This window comes from Ursus maritimus, unplaced genomic scaffold (genome assembly GCF_017311325.1).
Source record: "Ursus maritimus isolate PB19 unplaced genomic scaffold, ASM1731132v1 scaffold_4, whole genome shotgun sequence".
NCBI classification, from domain to species: Eukaryota; Metazoa; Chordata; class Mammalia; order Carnivora; family Ursidae; genus Ursus; species Ursus maritimus.
The window spans coordinates 65,664,221-65,681,664 of NW_024426552.1; the positions used below are offsets into that span (position 1 = coordinate 65,664,221).

The window sequence follows — 17,444 nt, forward strand, 5'->3', positions numbered from 1 at the left end:
GGGGGGGGGGGGGGGGGGGGGACACGGGGCAGAGGCATATAAGGCCTGGGAGAGTGCGTCCGCCTGAGTTACCAAAGACAGGGGCCTGCCCCCACCCCCCAGTTCTGTCCTCTCTTGGGCCGGCCCTGTTTGACGCCTGAGCAGCCCCCTCAAGGTAGCTGCGGCCTTTGATTCATGGGCTTGGAAAGTGTTTCAGGCCCTGGTGGCGATCATGTTAAAGTCTCACTTCCCAGCCTCACAGATAAGGTTTTGGACCCAAGCCCTCCATCCCTAGGGAGCCTCTAGAAGGGACAGACTGCAGAGGCTCAGGGAGGAGAGAGAGAGGATGACACAGCCGGCAAGCATGTCTGGAAGCCTCCAACTTGTCCCTGCCAGCAGCGCCAGCCTCACCCCCGGACGCGCAGTCCGATGGAGCAGCCAGTCCCTGCAGTGTGCACCGCGGCTCTTCCATCCGTCCTGTGGCTTGTGTTCCGGAGATCAAAAACGTCTTCCTTTCTTTCACAACACACCACTAGACGTGAGGCCCCAGGGCTGGAGTGTGTAAGGGCCCCTAGAGTTTTTTCTTTAAATGGACACAAAGAGTAATAACTCTCATGTACTGAGATGCTCCCAGTGGCCTGGCTCAGGGCTGGGAGCTTCCAAACTGTCTTCTCACTGAGTCCTCCAGGCAGCCCCGCAGTGAAGGCTCGGTGCGTCCTCCTCACAGACGAGGCGGCTGAGCCTCAGGGAGGAAGCCGCAGACAGCAGCGTGGTGGGCTCCTTTGCCAGGGGGTGTTCTTCCCGCTACACCACAAGGCTCCTGAGGCTCCAGAGATAGTCTTCCTTTCTTAAATTAGGAATGCAGAACTACACATATTTTGTCACTTTATCTGGAAAATGTGTTTTGGTACATTAAGCCTGTCTTTCTGTTCTGATGTTTGACCCGTGGAGAGCCTGTCGGTCCCAGGCTGGCCGGGTCTTAGGGACAGTCAACAGCTTGCCTTAGGGTCCAGAGCCCCACAGCCCAGCCAGGCTCTCACACTCAGACCACGACTCCCCTGCCCTAATCACCCCTGGGACCAGTACCAGACTCGGAACTGTCCGTATGCCCCAGAGCCCAATGAAATGATTCAAACTAGCCCATCCCAAGCCTGCTTACCCTGCCTCACCCATTCCTTCCTGCAGAAACCCCAACAAAGGCTCTCATCCTCGAACCCCTCTCACTCTGCCTCCTGACCCACCACAGCGTTTCCCCATGGGGGCTGGTGGGACCCTGAAATCCCTGAACCCAGCTTGGCGGGATGACTACTGGGTCCGGTAACCCACGGCACGAGGCTGAGGAGAAGGGTGCAGGGAGGAAGGAGAGACAGGAGTGCGGACCAGGGGCTCAGAAGGCAAGTCCGGGATGCCATCGAGAGGGGGCACATTCAGCAGCTGTTACCTCACTGAGCTGTGACCCCCACGCTCACTGAGCTTACCTAGCCAGTGAGGAGGGACAGGCCTCTCTCTGCCACAGCTGGCTGTGGGCAGGCCTGCCATCATTCTCCTTCTCCACGGGGGACCTCGCTGGGTCTTGGAGCACTTTCCCCCACAGCTGCTTAGACCAGTGGTTCTTAGACCTGGGGTCTGTTAGAAACACCCGGAGCTTTTATAAGAGTGGTCCCAGAGCCCCGCGCCCAGAGATTCTGGCTTAATTAGTCTGAGGTAGGGCTCTGTATTGATTGAGTTTGCCCGGTTTGGTTTTATTTTAAGCTTCCCTAGTGACTCTAATATGCAGCCAGGGTTGAGAACCACTGCACTCATTTAAATGTCACCTCAAGGAGACTTCTATCGCCCTTTTGAATCTATAAACCCTCCCCTGTCTGCCTGCCTTCCCTGCATACTCTTCTCCAGTGCACGTTTCACTCCTTACTCTAGTCCTGCTGTTGTTTGCTTTATTGTTAGGCTCCTGTTTATCTCTTCCCGCTAGAACGTAAAGGCCTTGAGGGAGGGGTTTTGGTCTATTCCGTACACCGCTGCATCCCAGCTACCAGCACACTGTCTGGCACACAGAGTAACAGTTCAATAAACCGTGCAACCAGGTGACTGAGGACAGACAGGTCACATCCACGTGCCCTCTGCCCTATGTGCCCCCCAGCCCACAGGAGCAGCTTGTATTAGCGTCCCAGGGCTGCATAGCAGAGTGCTGCAGACGGGGGGCTTAGAGCCACAGAAATGTATTCCCTCACAGTCCTGGAGGCCCGAGGTCTGAAATCCAGGAGCCGGCAGGGCCGTCCTGCCTCTGACACTCTGGGCAGAACCCTTCCTTGCCTCTCCCTAGTTGCTGGTGGTGGCTGTCCACCCTTGGCATGCCGGGGCTTGTGGCTGTGTTACTCCAATCTCGGCCTCTGACCTCACAGGGGGGTGTCCCTGTGTATCTGGGTCTTTATACAGCATTTTCCTCCTCTTATGAGGACACCACGTATATTGGATTAGGGACCCACCCTATTCTGCATCTTAACCTGATTTCATCTGCAAAGACCCTATTTCCACACTCACAAGTTCCAGGGGTCAGGACTTCAACATATCTTTTAGAGGGACACAGTTCAACCCATAACAGTGCCTAATGTATATTTGTTGATTGGAAGAGAATAGTCATACTTTCAAAGCAAGCAAGAGGCAAGACCGGTCACTCCAGCAGTTCTTCCTTCAACCCCATGGGGCCACTTGGGGTCCCGGGCTAAGTCACCTGAGACAGGAGCTGTGGGACCCAGGGCCTGGTGCCAGCAGCATTCACGGGACAAACGGTGGAATGGTTACACAGGCCATGAGCGGCTTCCTAGTTCATGCCAGGAGGCGTGGGAAACGACGTTGGTGGGTGAAGGGCTTCCGGTGGCTTAGAAAGCCAGAGCCTCCCTCCAACCTGCTGGGATCTACTCTTTGCGGCCCCTCCTGGGGCTTTCAGCAGCTGCTAAGGAGTCAGGGAGGCCAGGCTGCTGGCGGACAAGTTGGTGATGAGATGGAGCAAACAGCCAGCTAAGAGAGGAGGAGCTCAGAGCAGGGCTCAGAGCGGGTTGCTAACTGGTGCAGAGGTTTGGACAGGCTCTCTGAGGTCCCAGCTCTGAACCCTGCAGCATCTCCTACACATTTAAGGAAACTCCGCCACCTCCACATTCCCCCACCTCCTGGCGGAGGCGAAGTCACAGGCCTGTGCTATCGCCACGGGGAAGGATTTTGCTCTGTGGCTGTCACTCTGGACGCTCCTGTTTTTGAGGTTTACCCAACTGCAGACTGTCTGCTCCCCTGGCCAAGGTCTCCTGCTCAGCTCTTTGGTAATCCTGAAGGCCAATTTCCAACCACGCCAGGCCCAGACACGCAGCAAGGTCCTCATTCATTGATCAGCTCCTACTCGAGCCCATCTTGGCAAGGAGACCAGGCCCTCGCAGTGGGCGCGCAGAAGCCGGGCCAGCCCCCTCTGGCAGCGCGCTCCTCCCTAATTGCCTGCCATCCATCACTCGTGGCCGCCCGCCTCCCACTCCACAGGCGAGAGCGGGCAGGCACTTCAGGCCCAATTACCACAACAGTCCTTTCAGCCTTCTGCTGCAGCTCAGCCCAGCTTCTCCACACGCATTTTTGGGGAAGTGCATTTCCCGCTGTTGTTCCCTCTCATACCAACAGGTGCTGTGACCTGATGAAGATGCTGGAGTCTGACCCTGCTCCTGAACGGAAGCCACGTCCAGCAGCCCCTGGGCCACCCACACGCCGAGTTCTTCTCAAGGTCTGGGCAAAGGCAGCGCCAAGGACCTGCTCCTCGGACCTGCCTTTCTCGGCACTGCACACACAGGGGACTCAAGAAATGCTGAGAGGCAAACTGTCTGTCGAGGTGGGCCCAGGAGGGGCAGGGGTCCTGGGGAAACAGAGATCATAGGGCAGGGGCAGGAAGGAGTATGGCAAGGACTCAGCCCAACTCCCAGGACGTTGGGCCTAGCGGGAGCTAAATGTCTTAGGGAAGAAGGGCAGGAAGTGCCCTGGAGGCCCCAGCAGCCTAGGCTGGGGAGGCCTGGCCACAGCTGAGGGGTCTACCCCTTGCAGAGTGCCCCCCATTTGCTCTAAGCCAAGGGAGTGTCTTGGGCCCAGGCCGCTAGTACGACAAAGGAGGAGAAGTGGGTCACCGGCATGTGCTAGGTGAACAGCAGTCAGCTGGTCATACCAACATCTGGCTGACAACGGACACCAGATGACTGGGCATTTTCCAAGGGGGGGCGTGCAAAACAATTAGAGCAGGGTGTATGGACAAGGAGCAGCCAGAGAACCTTCTGAGGGACAGGCTGGGAGAGGCAAAGGGGAAAGGCCAATGAAAGAACGCTGAACGCACTGGTGTACATTCCACCCTGGACAGCCAGGCCCTCTCTTCTCTCCTGGCAACGGGGCACCCTCCTTCAGAAAGCAGAAGGGCCCTGCGACTGGCTTGACTGTCAGGCTTGGGTCCAACGGGTCTGGGGTCAACATATGTCCTGGAATCCCTGTAGCCAGCCTCGGGGCCTCCTGCAGACCCCATTCCAACCCCTGATCCCCTGATCTTGTTTCTGCCCACCAAATCCTACTCCCACCACCCAGACAATGGACCTCCCAGCACACAGACTTTGTGCTTACAAAGCTGTGCATGAGCTTGGGAGACGCGGCCCACAGGAGAAGCCCGCGAAGGGGGAGGGGACCGCACCGAGACCGAGCAGTAGTCCATGACCTCTCAGTGATGAGTATGTGCTGCTTTCTACTGTCCTCCCTGTATTGTTAGTTCTATAAAGAACACACAAAAAGACTGAAAACTAATTACATTCTTCTAGGATCTGGTTCTAACCCTTCCACCTTCATGATGTCTTTTCTGACTTACCCAACCCGGGATAATCCTTCTGATTCTGAATTCTTATTAGGATCAGAATTTCAAAGGCACAGCCTGACACATTCAACAGGTCAGTGTCTCTTCACCCTAAATTTCTCCCTTCCCATCTACCCCAGAGCCCCCAATTTTGAGTCCAAAGCACTAAAATAATAAGTCCTAGCTGGCTGCTGGCTCCATTCCCCACCGATCCCCATTCCGTGTCCGAGGACACACTCTGGTCACTCGTGAACACCCACCTCCACACAAGGAAGTAAAGAAACTAACCCTCGTGCGCTGCTGGTGGAAAGGCAAAATGGCGAGTCGCTATGGAAAACGCAGTGGGCTCCCATAAAAAATAAAAAATAGGATTACACACCATATGACGTAGCAATTTCACTTCCAGGTATACACCCAGAAGACCTAAAAGCAGGGACTCAAGGAGGAATTTGGACACCCATGTTCACAGCAGCATCATTCACAACAGCCAAAAGGTGGAGACCACCCAAGTGTCCATCCGCAGGGGAACGGATAAACTAGATGTGGCATACACACCCCATGGAAACGGAAGGAAATCCCAGCCCACACTACAACATGGACGGACCGTGAGTACACGATGCTGAGTGAAATAAGCCCATCGCAGGAGAACAAGTCCTATGTGATTCCACTTACGTGAGGTGCCTAGAAGAGTCAACTTCACAGGCACAACGTGGAATGGCAGTTGCCAGGGGCTGGGGGAGGGGAGGAATAGGGAGCTGTTGTTTAATCGGTACAGAGTTTCAGTTTTGCAAGATGAAAAAAGTTCTGGAGATGGATGGGGATGGTGGACGCACAATAATGTGAAAGGTTAAAACAGCCAATTTTATACTAGGTACCTTTTATCACAAGTAAGATAATGAATTAATTAGTTGATTAAAGAGCAAAGCCCCACCCCCAGTGGCTTTCCCAGTGGGCCCAGCTGGGTTATGAGGCTGCGGCTCCCACAGCACCGGGCACGGCCCGACCTCCCTGCTGAGGGCTGGACGGTCCCTAAGGGGCAAGCACAGTGTCTTTTCTATCCACTCCTAGTCATAGCTGGTGAAGAATGGCAGCACGGTAAGCGTGGAATGAACGAGATAATAACATTAAGGCCCCTCGTGTCTAGAATCGGTATAGCGTAGAGCTCAGAGTACTTTTCTTAATATCAGGTTGGAGACAGGAGTACTAGGTTTACGGACCATCCCTTATGTGGTCGTTTGCCAGGAATATGACTGGCGGTAAACATTTTTCCTCTCTGCCCACAGGGTGCGCAATCCAAACAGGTATCTGAGCACCGCGGATGTGGTCGCGAGGCCATTATCATTCAGAGCCATGCCGCAGCCGGGCCAGGCACCAGAACGACCTGGGGACACAGCCAAGTCCTTGAAGGAGACGGGCGAGATGATAACCTTAAAAGGGGGAGGTTCGGGAGAGGCTGGGGAGAGAAGGGAAAGGAGGGGGAAGGAAGGAGGAGAGCCCTCCCCAGACCCCACCACACCCCTACTGTGCAGGGACGGCTGTTCCCTCATTTCCACCCCTGGGTGAGCAGCTCTTCGGCCAGGCCCCTGAGAATGAGGCTGTGATTTGAGCCAATAAGCCAAGACCCCCACATTCCATCGTGAACCCCTCCCAGGGTCCAAACAGACGGGGCCAGGTGAGGACCAGCACCCCCTGGAGTAGTTGGCTCTCTGGCCCTCCCCGCCACCTACAACCTCTAAAACCTAAGGGCTCCAGCTTGAGGACAGGTCATTCAGGCGTGGCGCTGTCTCACTCAGTACGGACCCACACCACACGGCAGCACGCATCCTTCAGCACGCTCTCAGGCCTGGCTCGCACATTCCCTGCTCCCTGAAACCTTTGGGGTATGGGTTACCTGACCTTGACTCTCACCTCATACCCTGCTCCGCCTTCAGAGGGCAAACAGTCTGCAGCTCCCTGCTGGGTGGGGGGCCTGGCAGGGGCTGCCCATACTCTCCCTCACCCGCCCTCCCAGCACACCGGCAAGGAGCGAGTCCTAGGGCCCCCTCCTACAGGCTCTGTTCCTTTGTGGCTTTTATCATAACAGAATAACTGAGTGGTAAGTTTTGTAACATCTACATAGACCCATTCCTCATAGGATTCATCCCCAATTTACTAACTGATCCACAATTTACTTCCTGAACAGAAAGTGAGCTTCCCAACATCAGGGACAGTGTCCCTCCTAATCCCCATTGCAATCCCTGCCTCTATAGGTAAGTGCCCCCCCAGTGGAAGCGGAGGAAAACATCCACTGAATGCAGGAGTGAGGGGACGTCACCACTCCCATGTTACAGTGAGGAAGCTGAGGCTCAGCCCTGCCCGAGTTCCCACATTTAGTAAGCGGCAGAGAGGGCTGCGACCCGGGCTGCTCAACACAGACACTCATCTCGCTCCTCAACAGTGACGTCTTAGGAAGGGTCACCTGGTGGCAGCAGGGTTCTGGCAGCATCTGTATGTTTACTGTGAACCACAGGGACGTGCTATGTGCTTCTAGGGCTGGCCCCTTCCTCCAACCTCAGTGTCCCTCTTCCCAGGCAGAGCTGCCTCTGATGGCATGTGCTGGAGACCTCTGTCCCAGGAATGGGGACAGCACAGCCCCTCTAACCCTCACCCTGCCCTGGCTGCAGGAGAGGCAGGTATCTGGGGGAGAGGACACGGAGGAGGGTCCTCAAGCCACAGGTCTGACACCCTAGCCACGGGCCCTGGCCCCACCTGACCTGTCCAGCCAGGAGGGCTAAAACATCTCCATCTGTCACTACATGTCAGACAGGCGAGGCTGGGGGCTCCAGGGGCGTCTCCAGAGGTTCCTGGGCCTCTGGCCCACCTCAGTGCATTGCCAGTGGTCACTCAGCACCAAAGCATCCGCAGGCTCCTGGCGGGTCCCAGGGGGCAATTCTGTTGGGAGTCAGGAAAGGGTGAGGCCGCAGAGAGCAGTGGGGGTCTGTTGTCACCCCTCCCTGCCCAGGCTGAACTCTCCCCACCCATTAGTCTCTTCCCCTTCCGTAGGTCCAGGCCCAGTCTGTCACACCGCAGGGCTGATTTATTTTTCTTGTGGCCTTGTCTCGGAGGGGGCTAGAGAGCAGCATGTCATCACCCTCTCTAAATATTATAACTCCGCCGAGAATTGACAAACGTGACTCATCACCCTTCCACTCTCCAGCGAGAGAATCCCCAGGCCTTGCTTTGTTGATACGAGTGTGATAATCATCACAATAATAGCAGTAACGACGATAATCACTGCTCCCAATTACGGAGCACGTGTCTGCTGCCAGACCACGCTAAGCGCTTCCCTCACACACTTCCATCCGCTCTTCGCAACCCTGCTAAGTAGCTATTCTTCCTGCCCTATCAGGCAGAGGAGGAGACCAAGGTTCAGAGTATCAAGGCCTATCACTTGCCCTGGTCACATGGCCAGGGGACCGCAGAGCCTGGTTGACAGGAGCCCAGGACGGGGGTGGAGCGATGGCTGCCTAACCCTGAGCCCCAGGCCTAATCACGGCACCACGCACCAGGCCCCGGGGTGCATTTCTACACTGTGACGTCACCCCTCCACCTACTACTCGGCCCCCAGCTCAAGTCAAAGTTCAACGCAAAACAGAGACTAAGCACGCAACGTGTTTCCACCAAGAGCTGCAGCCAGAGCTGCTAATGGAACTGGGAACGGCCCGCGGGCGATTCGCATGTGATGGCTTGTGGCTGGCCTCTGATGTGGACCAGCCACCCGCAGCCCAGCAATCTCAGAGTCAGGATTAGGTCTGTCCCTATGAAAAGGGTAGCATTTTGATTTTTCTCTCCTTTTATCTCTTTGATTGCTGCCACTGATCCGTAGCACGTCCGGAAACAGAAATACCCTCATTGTGGCTGGGGTCTGATTCTTGCCACATGGACACTTGGGCCACTTGCAGATTAGGGTACTATTCTTTTATTTACCCGAAGACACGGCCTCCATGGGAGTGGAGGGGGGAGAGGGACGTCACCCCAAGGGCAGGGCACTCCTTGTGGTGGCAGAAGAAGCCTGGGTCAGTCCCTCTGACCAAACCCCTTTGCTGGAGGGCTGGGGGCCCAAAGCAAAGGAGGGGCAGGAGAAGGAGGGGTGAGAGGGCAAGGTGCTGGGCGGAGATGCAGAGGCGGCCAGATGTGTTAGCCCAGCCAGGCTGAGAACCTATGCCTTGCATGCCAAACTGTTTCTGAGCAGTGAATTTTCTGCATTCCCTTTGCGCTCAAATTCATACTTCAGTGGAGTCCGCCAGAAGCTCTTCTGTGCTGAGAATAGTCAAGGAGAACACCTTTTGTCCATGCTGGGTTTGGAATGACGCCAGGGCCGGTGAGGCCGTGAAGACAAGACCAAGAGAGAAAATCCCGGAAAGGAGGAGCTCAGGGGCTCCTGTGTGTTGGAACCACGTGGCAGGTTACTCCTTCCCACCTGAACTTTGGGCCTCTGGAATGTGTTCTAATAGGGAAGGCTATTTCTTTATGTGTCCTAGAGTCCCCCAGATTTCAGGGGCTGCTATGAGACAGGAAAGTCCCCTGATGGGTCCACAGTGTCTATCTGTCTGTCTGTCGGTCTCTCTCTCTCTCTCTCTCTCTAGAAGCCAAACCTCTCTCCTCCCTTTCTTCGGAGTCTCCTCTTGGCTTGGGGGGTCCCTGAGACTCCTTCCCACAAATCCTTATACACACTCCTTTCTCCTGGGCATATAAAAAACACCTAGTAAGGCTAGGTAAGAACTCTGATACCAAAAAGCTTTCTGAGGGCAGCTGTCCCACTTAACCAGCTCTGGGATCTTAGACAAATGAATCTCTGTGCCTCAGTTTCCTGTAAAATGGAAATAATAGTGCTACTGACCTCTTCTATGTATTCTGCGGACTCAGTGAATGTACGAAAGTATTCGGAATAGCATGTGGGTCAAAGAAGGCTCTATATAACTATTGTTGTGAGCAATGACTCCACCTTGTGGAGTCAGAGGCAGGCATGAGCAGAAGTGGGGGACCACCACATCAGCGCGACCTACCAAGTCCTGGGCCCCACTCTCCTCTCTGAGCTCGGCTCCATGGCACTACAGTCCCTTGGGATGCCTCCTGGGCAGGTGTGGGAACCTGGCCAGTGGCAGCCTTCTTCCTGCCGCCGGCTACTCTCCCTGCCTGACAGTGGAGCATGCGTGGGTTTCGGGGGACTGGGGTACCCCAAAAACGGAGGACAAAAGTGTTGTTCAGGTCACCTTTTTCTCCCAAAGGCTTAGAGTCTATTTTGGAAGATGCATACAGGACACAAGGGCAGAACCAACGGTCTCAGATTCTGGGGCACACCTGGGAACTGGGCAATTCTGCCTGAAATTCTGACAATCCCTACATGAGAACACAGCGCCCTCCCGGCCCCCGCGGCCATCAGCCTCACCCCGAGTGGATGTGTATTAGTGTGTGCATGGGTGTACACACACCATCATTTCTATTATTCCATTTAACCCTTTATGGAAATTCAGCCAAAGCCTCCAAGTTTCCCTCTACACCAGCCTTAGCAGATTCGTGGGTCATAGGAAAACCTGCCCAGAGAGAAAGTCATTCTCTTGAAGGCAGACACAGCAGCTCCTTTTCTGGGCATATTGGAGGATTACCGGGCTCTCCAGGAAGCCATGCTGGATGAGGGCCACTGCATCGCTCCACGTCCCCATGGAGCTCCTAAGCAGATTTTGCACTCTATTAGGCTGCATCTGTTTGCACGTCCCTGCTGTCAGCAGCTTCTGTCTAGAGAAGCGGCAAATGTGCAGTAAAAGGGGCATGGGCTTCGGGGCAGGCTGACCAGGGCGCACCCCCACTTCACCACTCCTGGCAAAGTCTTAGCCATTCTGAGCTCAAACTCTAAACAAAGGATGGTGAGGAGGGTACGCACCTTGCAGCGTGACCAGGAGGATTAGCCACGAGGTGGGGAATGCCTGGGACAGTGCCTGCCACACACCGGCTTAGAAGGCATGGAAGCTGCTAGATGATGATGAAGGTTGAGGTGAGAGCGACCTGTGGGTCCCAAGTCTGCTTTCTGTCTCCCTTGCTGGGTTAGGAGTTTCCCCGACAGCTGGTTCTATTGCTTTCTCCTTTCTCCTCCTTCCTTCTCTAGCTTCTCCCTGGGGCCTCCCCTCCCATCCCTCGATAATAATTCACTTCACCAACCTCAAGGGTGCCATGCGACAGGGGTGCCCCAGACAACACACACTCCAAAGCCACAGACCACCCTGTCGGGCTGTGCTCCATTGGAAGGGGAAGAAGTGGGGATGTTGTCTCGCTGGGGGATCAGTCCTCTCCCCCCTGCCCTCACCCCCCAGCCTCACTCCTACCTCACGTTGTCGTGTTTCTGGATGTAAATCTTATGGAACATCATATCCTCCTGCTTGGCATTGATGTCTGCTTTCATCTCCATGGCAACATGACGGGGCAGGACAGACAGCAGGAGCCGCTCCTGGGGAGGGAAGCACATGCTTTCATCACAGCTCCCTCCACCTGCCTGGCGGTCCCCTTTCCTCCCCAGGCCGACTCCTCCACACCTGGGCCCCCCACCTACAGGGCCCTGGAGAACCCCTCAGGCTGGCCTAGAATTCAAAGAACTAACATGTATGTAAGCGTGGGGCTAGCGTCATGCCCCCAGGGTTACTTGAGCCCTTCTTCCTGGGAGACCACCAGGGTTTTCTGTTCTGGTGAACCTGTAGTACTGAGCCTCCTGGAATCCTGGGTGTCACCTGAGATTGTGTGTGACTGCGGGCAAATGACTGAACCTCTCTGAGCCTCAGCTTCCTCATCTTTAAACAGTGATGGGGCTATTGAGAGCATTACGTAAGAGTCACTCAATTAGTTACCAAATATGTACTGAGTACCTACCGCGTTCCAGGCATCATGCTGGGGGCCCTGAGTTACAACTGTGGGACAGGCAAGGCTTCTCCTTCACAAAGCTCCCAGTCTCATGGGGGTATGGGGTACTGTGGGGCTCTGCACAGGGGTACTTGACGTAGGCTGGGGAGAATGGGGTGGTCAGAGTGGGCTTCATGGGGACCAGAAGGATGAGGTTGGGGTGCCCCATTTCCACGTGGGGGACAGTAGCCCAGGAGAGAGGGAAAGCACATGGACTCCAAGAAATGGAGAGAAGCTAAGACCTGTCAAAGAGGAGGTGGGAGAGAAGCAGGGAGAGGGGCCAGGGCCATGCTGTGGAAGGGAAGGTCCCGACTTTGCCTCCCTTCTGTGTTCTCCTCCCAGGCCCACCTACTCCAAGAGCTCCAGCGGCCTCAGGAGTGGGTGACCTCGCCCTGCATCCCAACAGCCCACTGCCCACACCAGGCGCTCTGCCAGGCTGAGTCACAGACTTCTCCACCTGGGGCCCTTCGCCCTGGCTGGCCCAGCCTTCCTCATTCTCCCATCATTCGCCCACTAGATGCTGGGCCACCCCCTTGTGTGGCCCTAAGACTCTTCTGCTCCTGAGTCTTTCTGTTCTCTCCCTCCTCCTGCCCCCCACCCACACACAGCACATCCCCACCTCCCCTCCTCTTTCTGCTCACTCTCACCCCTGCGAGCATGGTTTCCACCGGTACCTCTGCCCATCCCCTCCCACTCCCTGGCCCTCACCCAGGCTCCCGAGTCCCCAGCTGCCGCTGGATGACCAACTGCCACCGCCCTGACACCACACCCCAAACCATACTCACCTTCCCAGGTTTCCATTCCCCAGTGGCTCTTCAAGTTCCCTGCCTTTGCCCATGTCACCCCCATTCTCTTGGTCACAAGGTCAACACCCCACCCATATAACTGCTTTCACTCTCTTTTACTCTTCAGAACTTCCCCTCTGAGATTTAACCCTGTCCCCTCGGCCCCAGGCCCTGTCCAGCTCTGACCCAGTCCTGTGGATGCGGACACTCGTCCCTTCTGTTCCACATCCACCCTGACTGTGGGGTTCTGGCCATGCCATCCCAGCCAGACAGCCCCTCCTCAGCCCTCCTCACTCCTGTATGGCCCCAGTCTCTCTAGTACGCTGCCTTTGTCATGCCACTCCCTGGCTCAAAGCCTCCAAAGCTTCCCTGGGTTCCACCAGCCACATCAGATGTGCATTCTTCTGGACCGAGTGAGCCCACTCCTCTTTATCTTCCACGACAACCCCCATTCTACCTGCCCCCTTCCTGTGCCTGGCCTGCTCCCGCCAACCCGGGCCTGGCTGCCATTCGTATCCTTCTAAAGCACCTCTACCATCCCAGCCTCTGGCTCTCTCAGGTCTTGGCCTCCATCAGGTCCCACCCAGGCGACCAGGGCAGCCCCTGCAAGTGGCTTCTGTGTCCCAGCTTGCTGCCTCTGATCCACTGTCCACACCGCAAGCCAGGGAGTGATCTTTCTAAAACATACACCTGACCCCATCGCTGCCCTGCGTAAAACCCTCCTATGCTTCCCAGAGCTTCCAGAACCAGCCCACAAGCCCAGCCTGGCCTCAAGATTTCCATGATCTGGCTCCCCCTACCCCTCCCTGCGCCAGCACGCCCTGAGCACAGTTCCAGATACAGTGAACCATGGGACACTTCCCAAGCTCCTGGCAGGCTTTCCTTGCCTCTGCACGCAAGCTCCTCGGCTAGAATCGGCATCCTCACGTACTGCGGGAACCCTCCTTCAGGGCTCCCCCCTTCCCTGGGGGCGGGTCCTGGCTCTGGCAGCGTCGTCCTCTCGCCACTCAGGACCTTCCTTAGGAGTCCTCGATCACTCAGTGTTTCATGGTCTGTTAACGGGGTCTCCCTGTAGTGCCCGCAGCGAGACACCCCCGAGGGTGGAGCTGTGTCGTGCTCAGCTCCACAGCTGACAGCCTTGGGCCTGGAACACACTGGTGACCCACTGAAGGTGCTCTCTGTGGGTTAGCTTGGTCCCCCTGAGCTCAGGGACATGGCCCTCACGGCTATTTACTGAACTCTCAGTAAGCAATTCCTGGTGACAGAAACACAAACTAAAGGATAATTCTGTGGAAATATAGCACAGCTGGGGGGAAGTGCGCTATACATGGTTATATCCATGAGAGACCTTCCCACATTTATAACCACTTCCGGGGCTGAGGGTCTGGAGCGTGGGTGCGGATAGCTGGGGGACAGTTCTGCGTCCCACCATCAAGCGGCCCCTCGGAGTGCCCCCCAAGGACCCAAGAGCAGCACCTTCTGCAGAGGACGGGGGCGGCCCGAGAGCCACTGGGCTCTGGCTGGGTGAGGAGTGCCTGTCCCCAGGAAGCACGCCTCCCTTCCCTGCTATCTTGGCTCAGAACATGTAAAGCAAATGGATTTTCTCCCCCAAATCCCTGTGGGTTTGCTGGAATGTCCAGCCTGTCCAGGGCCAGTGCAAGTAAACTGTGATGAGCTGTAAAATATGCATTTTACTGGACGAGGAACAAGGTCCAGCAGTGACAGGGGACACTCCCTGACACAGAAAGGGAAGGAAGGTATCCTGATCTCCTGTGAGAGATGCCAGGGCCTGACCTGGGATGAGAGAGGGGGCTCCTGAGGCACGGAGGGTGGTCGGAGGGTGCGGAAGGGTGGCCAGCTTGTCAGAAAAAGACAGTGGGAGGACTCGGGGACACCGCTGAGCATGGGTCTCGTTCAAGAGCCAGAGCAGGAGTTCAGACAGGACCCAAAGAATGCCCGGGCAAGCCAGGCCTCCAACTGGACAGCATGAGCTGGGGGCCTGGCGGACACAACGTCCAGGAACGGGAAGCAGGGACAGGCGCGGTGGCGACTGGGGCGGGGTGGAGGGTACAGTGCTGGAGAGACACCGCAGAGCCTCACCCCCTTGGTCAGCCATCCCGACATGGCCAGCCCGTGTCATGTAACTCCTCAGGAGGCATCTGGATGGAGCCAGAGACACTGCCACGTGTGGTCACACTGCTGTGCCCTGGGGTGCCCACAGCATGCACTCTGGGCAAGCAAGGAGGGTGCAGGGGACTGCCGCTGTCTTGGCCTTTGTCTCCCTTGTCCCCAAGCTCAAAGGCAGCAGGACTCCACTTGTGTTTGTTGGAGAACCTGCTTTGGAGTAATTTCATCTCTAAGAGCCACGCCTAGTCTGAGTCCAGTAGGGGCTCCGTCATCCTGCTGGCTTGCCCACACTCTCCCCCGGCGTCACACAGCCCCATCTCTGGGGCTCCTGTCTGCGAGCCATTCAGCTCCATTGTGTACCAGAGTCCCCAGACCTCATCTGGTTCACATGCAGGAGAGGGCACAATGGTCCTGAACCCCAGACAGGATGCCAGGCAGCCAAGGAGGGAACCGTGACGCAGCCCTCAGTCCTTGCCCTGCCCCCACCCAAGTGAGCACACAGGGGCTGTGAGAAGCCCTCCAAGTCTGTGGCCCATGTGAGTGGTTTATGTTCCTGCCCAAACATTCTCGAAAGCGAGGTTCAGCGTGACACAGGACCATCATCCTTACTCTGAACCAACCAAACCCCGGAACACGGCACAGGGAAGTGCCTAGTGAGGGTGTCCCAGAGGCTGACAGCTCCTCCTTCTCTCCTCTCTCCCAGATGGGACTGTTGAAGCTCTCACCACTCCAACTCATCAGCACTGGGGAGGGTGCAGGCCCTCTCTGGTGCCCAGGATCTGGGCTGCTTGGCTTGTTTGCAGCCCACAGATGAACACTGAAGAGGCAATGGGCAAGCGCTGGGGTAGAACTTTCTCCAAAGTCTCCATAGAGTATGCCCACAGAGTCAGAAATGCTAGGCTCCCTCCAGGGAAAAACATTCCCTCCTGGCTGGGTCCCTGTTCAGGGAGGTGCGGCTGGACGACAACAAGGAGCACAGTTGGTGGGGTGGTGGGCAGCTGGCCTGAGGCGAGTCTGGGGCCTCTGCTCCCTGTAGCCACGCAAGGGCAGGAGGGCCTCACTCACCTGTTGCTGGTTCTCCCGTTGTGAGTGGAGCCGTGCCTGGATGCACTCCCGGGTCTCCTGGAAGGCCTGTCTCTGGGAGACTTCAGCCGGGTAGTGGGTGCAAACACCCACAATGTTGGTGCAGGAGAAAATGAGGACATTGGAGACAAGCTGCAGAGGGAGAGATGAAGACACAGAGCTCAGTCCCGGAGTGGGCACCAGTTACTGGAGCCCCAACCTTGCCCCTCCAGCCCCAAAGCATGGAGGCCCCAGCCCCCACATTAGCACACACATACCGACCTGCAAGCAAACCAATGTCAAGGACACCCACCCACGGCTGGCCACAGGGAATAGCCAAGCATACTAGGTCAGGCTCTCTGACTTCCTCGAAGCCCAAAGCTGGCCTGGCCTGTGACAGGTTGTGGCCCCAAGGAACCGAGTCTCTGAATAATCATACTGTGCATGCCCACAGCACCAGAGATGGAAAGTTTCGGCCTACCGGTGATGCTGTGAGGGAGCTGTGTACGCGATGGGGGTGGCAGGGGCAGTGCAAGGAAGGTTCCATAAGGGTCACGGGATTTCATTTTTTGAAAGTGTGATAGTGTCCAGCATAGGACAGAGGGCTGCCCTTTTTCAGAGAAACCTGAGATGATTACTTGTATACTAGCTGATTTTCCCCCCAGGAGCAACTGTAAAGAAGAAGCAGTTGCTGGCTACCCATGAGATACCCAGCACTGTGCTGAGCCCTCTGGGGACCGAGAGAAGGATAAGGCCCCTGGCCAGCAGGGGTCAGTGCCAACAGTGGGTCCCCTCTCCTCGTCCTGGGCTTCCATTCCTTCTCTGCACCAGCGCTGAAGCCCCCTGACAAGTCCAGCACAGCAGCTGGTGAGCAGACACACTCTGCCTCGCTCTCATGCCCTCCTCCGTGCCGACGGAGATGTGTGTGGAAGAATACTACCACCCCTTGGGTCGCAGAGACAAGGCTGGAATTCTTTGGAAAGGAGTATTTACTGAAAAGCTAAGGGAAAACAGAACACAACACTACACACCCCACAAAAGCAAGTTTACACAGCACATTTCCGATCCCGGCAAAGGTGCTATTGAGACAAGCTTTTTCTTGGCAGATGCAGCTCCTGGGATATCTGGGTAAACTGATGCTGGTCCTGCCCTTGCCTCAGGCCACACAGGACAGAAGCCACGCAAAGATGTCCCTCCCTCCATCACTCCCTCCAAAAACTTAGTTCTTAGTCTCCACGACAGAAGGGAACCCCGATTGGCCCCCGGCACCTTCTGCTATAGCTCCTGGAGCCCTCTGGGACTTCAGTGCCTGGCAGCAACCTGGCAGACATCCGTCCATGCTTCTTCCAGGGACTTCTTTGTCTCTGGAACCTAGAAGTCCTGTCCTGCACTCAGGTCTGCATTCCCCCTGAAGGCCTTCCCCACCCCAGCTCTGAGGTATGCTGACCCCCACCCAGGGTCCTCGGTCAGCCTAGGCCTGAAGGCCATGTGGGCTCCATGCTAGATGCGGTGCCATGTTTCCTTGGACATATCGTATACTGTGAACAGAACCCGTGAACAGAAAGAGACTTTGTCTTTCCCATCCCAAAGTCCTGCTCTCTCCTTGGTTGCACAATAACTTCTGGTTTCCTAACCGAAGGACACTGTGAGCTCCCTTCGAGCCCCTCCTGGATACCTTCCAGATGCTTCCTGTGTGTGCCTTCAGGGAA

The 17,444-nt window shown here is 56.2% G+C and overlaps 1 protein-coding gene across 1 annotated transcript in view; it reads right to left on the reverse strand.

Annotated features, from left to right (window-relative positions):
* The window catches only part of ADCY5 (adenylate cyclase 5), a gene marked incomplete at its 5' end in the record, with an annotated part of 144,622 nt that overhangs the window by 44,490 nt on the left and 82,688 nt on the right, over positions 1–17,444 (reverse strand). The window contains 2 exons of the mRNA XM_008708247.2: positions 11,194–11,315; positions 15,739–15,888. Coding sequence (XP_008706469.2) covers positions 11,194–11,315; positions 15,739–15,888 — 272 coding nt within the window. The remainder of the gene's footprint in view (positions 1–11,193; positions 11,316–15,738; positions 15,889–17,444) is intronic.